At 35.8% G+C, this 10000-nt stretch overlaps 1 protein-coding gene across 1 annotated transcript in view; it reads left to right on the forward strand.

The window, feature by feature from the left end:
- Nucleotides 1-10000, forward strand: part of LOC121316386 (CUB and sushi domain-containing protein 1-like) — a 590542-nt gene that overhangs the window by 45648 nt on the left and 534894 nt on the right. Inside the window, exon 5 of the mRNA XM_041251464.1 lies at nt 2653-2869. Coding sequence (XP_041107398.1) covers nt 2653-2869 — 217 coding nt within the window. The remainder of the gene's footprint in view (nt 1-2652; nt 2870-10000) is intronic.

Raw genomic sequence — 10000 nt, forward strand, 5'->3', positions numbered from 1 at the left:
ATTATAATGCTATATTTGTTGCTGGTAGCAATATTTGCAGTGTGTGTCATTGCCTACCAAGGAAAGAAAAAGAACAATGTATGGGCTAGATGTAGGAATTAAAATTTGAGGTTGAAGACTTACATTTAACAGCCAACACTTAACCACTCAATAGTAATTGGGTATTTAACATACTGGCAGATTAATTCAGTCAGGGCTGCCTTAATGGACATCTTTAGTTGTTAGTGATTATACAAACAAGTAACCTCACAGTGCATAGATAAATTGTATTCTTAAAGGGTTTTAAGAGCACCTTGATGGTTATCATCATACAATTTATGTCTACAAAAAACAAACCTTTATGCGGCTCAGTATTACGGTTCAGTACTAATGTGGTTTGGACATTTGAAATATGTATTTAAGTACAGTTAGTAAAGAAGTATTTGGTCAACAAGATATTGCTTTAATGTTATATAATGAACTACACCACCCACTCCATATATCATGGGTGTCGGGGTCCAGTATAAATCTGCTTTATATCGAGGGCAGCGATACAACAAGAGACCCATAGAAAAACAAATAGGCTAACAAATAAATACTGTACAACCACTGCCCTGTGACTTTTGCTAGTGCATTGCTGCTACAACTGAACACTTCATTGGCTAAAGTAAAAACCACTTTAGCAAGTAAATATTTGTGTTATTAGATATTTGAAGCTTTGTGTTATTGTGCAATGCATGCATATATGGTAACTACGATATTAATGCTGTGTTTTTATTTGTTTTGTATATTTTTGTTTGTGATGTGCAGTACAAAATAAAACAAATTGTAACTCTAAGTGCAATTGCTTTTTTATATTGTAGCTAAGGCATGCACATTTAGACTGCAAAAATGGGGAGCCAACTCTAGGACCGCGATATATCTGAATCATACATACGAGCTTGCATAAACTCAGATGTAGGGCCTGGTTCACATCGCTAGAGTAATAATTTTTTCCAATTATTTTATAGTAAAAATACTGTGACCAGAATATTTATTGTATAGCACTCAGGAATCATTTGGAAATCACCCTGGATTACATCAGCCAAGCTCTAAAATGCTTTACAAATCTGTCTTCTTGCGGTATATGTTGATCAAATCAACCTCATAGTTTATTTTAAGTGTTTTGAAGTATTGAAGAAAATCCTCTCATTACAGCAAGTATAGAAAAAGCACTTTAGGTACCGGTAGCCTACATGATATTTATTTGTTCAGATGATAGAAAAATATAAATAATGTTGAAAAGGGTTTTCGTTTGTTTCTATTTAAATGTGGTTTATGGCATGTTTGTGTGTGACAGTCTCATTGTTTATAAAGTGTTACTTATGGCTTCTGTTTTTATGTGGTCATTAATTTCATTTTTTTTTTTTTTTTTTTTTTTTTGGAGGGGGGGGGGGAGGCTTTCGCTTTTTATATATTGTATGAAATTATTGTTTTCTGTTACTTTCCAAAATGCTTCTGGTCATGGGCAAGTCTTCTGTGTTTTTTGTGTGTAGATATTATTTTACATTTCGCCAAAATGTGCAATTCTGTTTTAAATCCTCCATATCGTAATTGTAATACAACTTTTAATTTTGCAAACATGTGCTGAATAGCAAAAACTAGAAATTCTCAAACTGCACAGCATTTAACAGCAGCTCTTCTCAGCTGTACAGTCATAATCACAAGTGCTGTGCAGTCATTATGGTAACAGTCACATGAGAGCTTATAAAGTAAGAAACATTTGCCTAAACAAGAGATGCATGTTTACAACATGTGGAGCCTAAAGGTTGCAAATGGCAGATGATTGATTTTTCTACTAGGAAAATGTAATTAAGAGAACAATATTTATGGTTATGAAGCTTCTCCTTTAAAATAGCCTCTTGATATACTGAAAGGACAATAAACTCCTTATATACAGGATTCTGTATGTAATAAAAAAAAAAAAAAACGACAAAAAAAACCAACAACATTGAAAAACACCCATAGCTATAAGATTTCAGCCAATTACAAACATATACTCCACAGATAAGCCAAGATGTGCAGATTTAGGTGAAGCCCAATAAGATAAATAAGCTTAGTGTAAGAATGGGTAGGTTCACATGTACTTGAATATATTTCAATGTATGTGAAACTATCTTGGATAATAATACACTCAATAGGGTCTTCACAACCTTGACTTGTGTTTTTTTTATTTTTTATTTTACTAACCATGTGTAAAAAGATTAATCCGACATGACTTTAAAAAAAAAAAAAAAAAAAAAAAAAATAGGGTTTAAAATAATTTCTTTACAGCAAATACAGTAACTCATAATGAGTTAAAGCACTGTAAATAGGGCCCAATAAAATAGGCAAATGCATTTTGTGTTTAAGCTTTTTTAATCGGCTCAGTGGATGTAAGATAGTTTCAGAGAACTAGTTTGAAAAATCCGAGTATACGGCTCCCTCAGAATAGGTTGTAAGGTGGTATGGGCATGGCATCCATATGCCCCATAATGCCATTACACTTGCACCTGTATTTTCGTAATGAGGCGGAATAATACTTATTGTAGCATGGTTTAAGTGACCCTCTTTTCTGGCACATCTTATTCAATAAATCACATATAAATACAATTCATGGTTTCAAAGCTAAAGTTTCCCTTTTTCCCCTTTCAGGTCAGGCTTGTGGAGGTTTGGTACAAGGTCTTAATGGTACGATAGAAAGCCCAGGTTTTCCTCATGGTTATCCAAACTATGCCAATTGCACCTGGATCATAGTCACAGGAGAGCGCAACAGGATACAGCTATCATTTCATACCTTTGCCCTTGAGGATGATTTTGATATAGTTGCAATCTATGATGGACAGCCGCAGCAAGGCAACTTGAAAATGAGGTAAGGTTATTGTTTTTACTTAATTCACATACATTTGAATAACATAGAGTTTGCTTCTTTTGCTCCCCTTAATTCACATTTTATAGCATTGTACATTTTAGATGCATATTGTCTAGCAGCAGCTTATTGAATTAATTAACAAAAAACAAAAAAAATACTGATACCATATCTTGAAAGTACCCACAATAAATATGCTGCATACAACTTCTTTAAGTGAAAACAAAAACAACACGGGTGAAACAAACATGGAGGTATCTTGGTTAATATTATGAAGGAACAATAATAATCTTTTTTTGTTGTTGTTGTTGGTGCTGAAAGAAGAGAGAAATATGTAAGAAATAACCCACACAGAATTCTTACTGCACGCCCCGGGTACGTTGTGAGGCATGAGGCCGCAGGCAGTGCGATAAGAATTGTCTTGGGTTATTTTGCTTTTAAAATGGATATTTTTTTTTTTTTTTAAATAATTACACAAACCGGCTTTAAGGAAAAAAAAAAGAAAAAGAAGATGTATATACTATGTATCCTTCCACTGAGAAAAATAGTCCCTGAAGACTGTTTGATTGTAACATACAGTACGAGTCAAAAGTTTGAGTACACTTGCTGGAAACTAGGTTTTTTTCATAATTGGCAATGTTTTACATCGTATACGTTTCTGTAAATACTTGAAAATGAAAACACATGTTACAATATACAAAACAAAACATAAGGAGTATCAAAGCAATGTTCAAGAAAATTGAAAATTGTCCCAATCTTGAATTCCTCAAAATAGCCACCCTTTGCCTTAATAACAGCCTCACAAACACGAGGCATTCGGTTATCAAGTTTCAGCAGTAAATCACCCGACATGTCTTCTCAGCTCTTCTGCAGCAATTCCCAGAGATGTAGGGCACTTGTGGGTGGCTTTGCTTTGACTCTTCTGTCCAGTTCGTCCCATACAAGTTCTATGGGATTGAGGTCTGGAGACTGGGAAGGCCAGGTCATTAGATTGAGTTGTCATTCACTTTCCTTCTTCGCCAGATAATTCTTGCATAACTTAGAGGTGTGTTTCTTGTCATAATCTTCCTGAAGATTGCAGGACTGCCAAACTGGCTGTAATCCTGATGGAATGGCATGCCTCTGAAGTATGCTATGATAGCCATGCTGGTTCAGCTTGCCATGGACTTGGTAAAGATCACCAACTCTGTCACCAGCAAAGCAACCCCAGACCATGACTGCCTCCTCCATGCTTGACAGTGGGAACCACACATGCAGAACTCATGCGCTCATCATCTCTGCGTCTTACAAATACTCGGCGGTTGGACCCAACTATTGCAAATTTTGACTCATCGGTCCATAAGACCGACTTCCACTCCTCAAATGTCCAGTTTCTGTGTTTTTTGGTCCAGGAAGTCTCTTCTTATTATTCTGCACTCTTAACAATGGTTTCTTTGCAGCAATTCTTCCAGTTAGGCCAGCTTCACACAATCTCCTCTGAACAGTTGATGTTGAAACATCTGTACTTCTAGTTGCATTTGGTTGAGCTTGTATTTCAGGGGCAGTTAATCGCCGGTTTTGCAGACTTGTGACTCGAATGAACTTCTCGAATGAACTTGTTTGATTCTTGGCCTGCCTGACCTTGTTTGGTCCTCATGAGTGCCAGTTTCTTCAAATTGTTTGATAGTCTTGGCCACAGCATTTACAGACACTTGAAAAGTTCTTGCAATTTGTCTTAAAGATTGACTTTCATTTCTTAAAGTAATTAAAGACTGTCTTTTTTCTTGGCTTAACTGAACGTATTTTGCCCTTTTCTGCTCCCTTACATTCAGGAATGACAACCTTGTGCCTATGCTACCTATATTTATAGTAATCATGGACCCTCACTTGTTAACAATAATTGGTGACAAAAGATGAATTAGGTAACATGCTAGTTAACTCAGAGAACATCTAACAAAGACACTCTTATACTTAGGCCAGTGTTCTAACACCGTGTTATACACATTTCAGACTTTTAACTGACTTGGGCATCAGACTAAAATTGCTTTGGGTGACCATTTCATTGAAATTGACAAGATTTACATTTTCATTTTAAATGTAATTATTGAATGCAATTCACTTATGATTATCAGCTTATATAAGTACACGTATCACAATGAAATATTAAGTGTTTACAGACAAGTTTATACAGTTAAAAGCATACATAATCATGAAAAATCTGGTTTCAAGCAGGTGTACTCAAACTTTTGACTGGTACTGTATATGTTGTCATTTTTTTTTTTTTTTTTTTTTTCCATAAACATTACATTGAACATTGCCATTTATAGTAACATTTTTCAAGATGAAATGACATTTATGAATTGAAAGCAGACTGATTTCCCACAGGGAGGATTCATGAAACAGCCAAACACTGCACTGCACTGGCACTCGAGGGAGGGGCTTAAGATTGGTTTTTTGTAAGAAATTATCCTATTCAGGCTTTGCAGTCTTCAAGAGAAGGTGACAAATAATTTCCGACGCTGTTTTCTCACCGATGCCGGTAACCGGCATAATTTCCCTAGATTGTAAACCAGCGTTAGATGATGTGGACCAAACGACTTCAGTGTCAGTTTGCGCTGTGCTGCAGTCTTCCCGTCCGCGGTGAGCACAATAGAATTCTTTGCCGAACCCGACCTTGTTTAAAAGCCCCAGTTGTGTTAGCAAAGAGTAGGAGAGATTTTAAGTGTGATTTAAATATGTTTCTGAAATCGGAGGGTAGTGATGAGATGTATTTGTTGAGTTAGTTTAAATATTGCATACTCGCTAGTCACAGTACACGGTGAGTGAGACTTGCGTGGTGATTTATCAGGTGACTTTTGAATAGTGGGTGCGTTAAGCAAGAGAGCTGCTCAGTAAAAGAATCAACTTAACAACTTGCTCAGTTCCGCTCCTGCTGAGCTGCTCAGAGCAGCTCCTGAGCATTTCTCAGCAATGATCAGACTGGGTGAACGGAATGGCCACCTGCAGGAAATAAGTGGAGATGACAGGCAGGATTGACACACACGTTTGTCAAGAACGATAAACTGGTTTCAACTTGTGAAGTTAGGTATTAATTGGCTAAATATGATGGTAAAAAAATGTTGTTTTCGAATTTGTATCATTTAATTTATTATTATTATTTTTAAATGTAGAGCTGTTTTACAGTTATTATGGTGTTATTATTAGGCTTATAGTATTAATATTATTCATAATTGTCATTATTAATGTCGGTATTGTCGGTATTAAACACAGCCAGATATGAGGTTCAGTCCAAACAGAGCGCCGAACTCAGTGAGGTACAGCAGGGGACAGTAACTTCACACAGGGCCATTTCATCTACCATCACCTCAGAAACACAAACAAGCAAAGAATTATTCTCCATTTTTAAATGCCGCTCAGCGCTGTCCTGGAGCAGAGCGTTAAGTCATTTAAATGAGCTCACTGTGCTTTGAGAGCGCTCTTACTCTGTCTGAGTGATCAGTTACTTAACGCATCCAGTGTTACTGCTACTGCTTGCCTCTGAGTTTTCTTTGTTTAAATAAATACCAGTTTGTTTTTTTTTTTTTTTTTTTTTTTTTTTTTTTTTTTTGCCAGTGTTTCTGTAATTCTTACTGAGAGATGAAGAAAAAAAAAAGATTGTTGAGTGATATAAATGCTGTTTCATTTGTATGTTGACATTTTTACCTACAGAAACGCTGTTTAGATAATTATTACTATTAAGATGTAGTAATATTAATAAATCAGGTAAGTATGTTGGTCTATGATGACATAACTGTGCGGTAAGACAATTATTACTGCCCGGTCATGTGATCGTGTTCAGCTAATCACAGCACTTAATTTATCCAAGCAATTTTATAAAAATATTAAAAGGTACAGTTCAACAGTGTTGACACAGCTGTGTTTTAGTGCTTTAGTAGTGCTTTTGTCAAGGCAGAAAAAAGTGTTAAACCAGAGTATGGTCAACCAACAAAAGTTGTAACAGAGGTAAACAAAAGGGTTGTACAGAAGCTTATTATGGACAACTGCCACATTACCAAGCATTCTCAAATACTAAATCCTGTTTATGCCTGGAGTAAGAATGAAAATATCTGGTCTGTTTTCAAAGATGGGATTCTCTTCAGTCACAATGCACCTGTGCACACCCACATACAACTGGCATTTACACACGTAAAATTATAGAAAAATTGTGTCAGTCCATGGGTGAGTACCTTGGAGATTTAACTGGTATGCTTATATTCAGAATGTAGGTCCCCATCTTACACAAACGTACTTCATGTTAAGAACATGGTTTAAATTCATGACATGGTTTAGAGCAAGTAAAAAACCAAAACAAACAAACAAAAAAAGTCTTTTTAGTATCTGTTGAAAATCAAACTGTCAAAAAGCACATTATATAACTATAAGAAAGTCAAGTAAACAAGTGTTTTAGCTGTTTAGAATAATGGATGAACAAAATCATTCAAACCAGTGTTGAATTGAAAAACAAAATACGGATTATAAGTAATCTTTTGTGGTCATTTAATGTGACCGAATGAGACTGGACACTGTTTGAAATAAGCATTGACCAACATGATCTATGAGGTGGCAAATACCAATGTTCCTTAATTATGACCTAAAGGAGTTTGGGGGATTGAATGTTTGGTGTTCATGGCTTTGGCTGATTGTAACTGAACACAAGAGAGTACTAAAAAATGCAGGTTAGCTCAGTAAAGATGTAGTATGCTGTAGATATGTCCAAGGACTGTCCTGGATTTCTTTTTCCCCACCTAGTTATCAGTTATTACCGCTTAACACTAATCATGTTCTGTTATTACCTGTATTGGAATTGACCCCAAAAGACATATTCCTGCTTTTACTTTGAGAGGGTTACAAATAACATAGCTTAAGGGTTTAAACGAATCACTTACAACCAGAGTTGGAGTAACTCATTACTGTAATAATATTACTTTTGTCAATAATAAGGTAATGTAACGTGTTAGATTTTTAATGGGAGTAATAATATTGCAGTTACAGTTATACACCTACATTGGTGGTCTTTTTGTTTTTTTTAAAGCCAAAATCCATTTCAGTTCAGTTGTAACTGCTAACGTGAACTTCTCTTTGTTATATTTATCAGTATGACGCGCTGTGAAACCGGAAACACTAACAATGCAGCTTACAAAAGTCTCTTAAGACTAAACTGCTATTTTCCTTGAACACACGTGGAAACCCTGAACAAAGCTTTCTCTGCGTGCATGCGCACAATCAGGACTATAGATCTTAATAAAGGCATAACACAGAGATCCTGACAGGTACATAAACAGCTTAAATCTTCAGTAACCTAAGCTCCCTTTGATGAGATACAACAAGGACTATTTAGATTTATAAACAAAATGTTTGATAGTTTGTTTGACTGAACCTGTGCTTTAAAGAACTCAAACTGCATACATAGGAAAAATACTACATGTATCCATAAAATACATGTGTGTCTATTACGTTAAATAATTTATTTAACACAATGTTTTAAAAACACTATGACTTTGTTTTTTTCCCACCTAACGCTGGATATTTTCTTATAAAAAGCCTTAATGTAACATGTATTATAGTGATTACAATTTGTTATCCAGTCAATTGTTAAGAGTATTTGTGTGTTATACTACAAACATTAAAAAAAAATAAAAATAAAAAAAAAACGTATTTGACTTATTTAATACATTAATTGCCAGTTAAATAGTAAACAATAAAATTGGCAAGGAATGTTTCTTCTCAACATGTTGCAGCAGATATAACAACCCGGGACATCAATGCAGAAACCTGAAGAACTGGCCTTTGTCTTCCAGGGGCTGGTAGCTTGCCAACATCCACTGTTGAGTGCCTGGATGGCCTTCAGTTTTGAGCTGTTGTGGGCACTGCTGCAAAATTGAACACAAACTCCCAACCTTAATTAACAATAATAAACAGTCAGGAGTTAGCACAGTTTTTCTCCCAATCCATGACCATATGTTTGTGTGTGGATCCATTACCCCTCCACATACAAAATCCTTTGTTTGAGGCATATGCTTAAGGCACTACCCTTAAAATGTGAGAGGAGGGTCTTTCATTAAGATAAAAACAAGTGTTTGACTTTGTATTTAAAGACTATGACTATCGGCATCAGACATGCGTCATTACATTAGTTCATTTCAGTTTATTAACTTGACAAACCCTCTCTTTACCACTAGAGACAATAGCTGTCTAGTACTGTAGTAACAATATCACATACATTTTTTTATAATCAAAGTAACCAAGAACACCTAAATAACAGTAATTGTATAATTAATATGTTATTCAAGATCTGAGAATTTGATTGTTTTTGGCTAGTTTCTTTTGCCAGTCTCCAGAATAATACCCAGAACAGTGCCTTTTTCTGATTTGGTGAAAAAATAGTAATCTGTTTCTGAGTTATAGAGGTTTAAATTTTGGTTCTGAGCATGCTATGTACAGCTCTTGCAGTTAGATGTTTGATCTTGAAAAAGGAATTGGCCTCATGACAAGGTGTTATTTTTCGCAAGAGTCTAATCATCTTTCGTCAGAAAAAAAACTTAGTTTATGAAGCGTTTCCAGTTAAAAAAAAGACTGAAACTGCCTGTTACTCACATATATTTAGTAAACCATGACATGTCTGTATATAATTTGGACTCCATAAGGTTGACTGTAACATTGTCTTTTCATTGTGTGAGTGGGAAAGGTGAAAAAATAAATCATCTGACGAAAAAATAATTTGGACAGTCGTCGCCAAGTCCTCAGGAAAGGTTTGCCCGAGACAGACAGCACTTTTAATTGCTGATATCTCAGCCTCTGTTCAAAAAAGCTTAGTCTACTGTAGTTCCCTTGCCTTTCAGGCTGAAAGCTGGCTTGCCGCTTTCAAAGAAGCAATGACTCCTAATTTAGCCTTTTTCTTTCTTTCTTCATCAGCAACCTGTGCATGGTTGCGTTGCAGGCAGCTGCTTTCCTATCTGTGGTACATGAGTCGACATGAGTGCAGTATTGATTTAAAGGAGTGAGTGTTGTCATCTTTTACAGCCTTTCACTCGTGTGGGTGCATGTCCTCCACCGGGGCTTGACTCTGCCTTACCCCTGCTGTCGAGTGACTCAGCTGGCTGCCAAGTGGCAGTTGAA

The sequence above is a fragment of the Polyodon spathula genome, chromosome 5 (genome assembly GCF_017654505.1).
Source record: "Polyodon spathula isolate WHYD16114869_AA chromosome 5, ASM1765450v1, whole genome shotgun sequence".
NCBI classification, from domain to species: Eukaryota; Metazoa; Chordata; class Actinopteri; order Acipenseriformes; family Polyodontidae; genus Polyodon; species Polyodon spathula.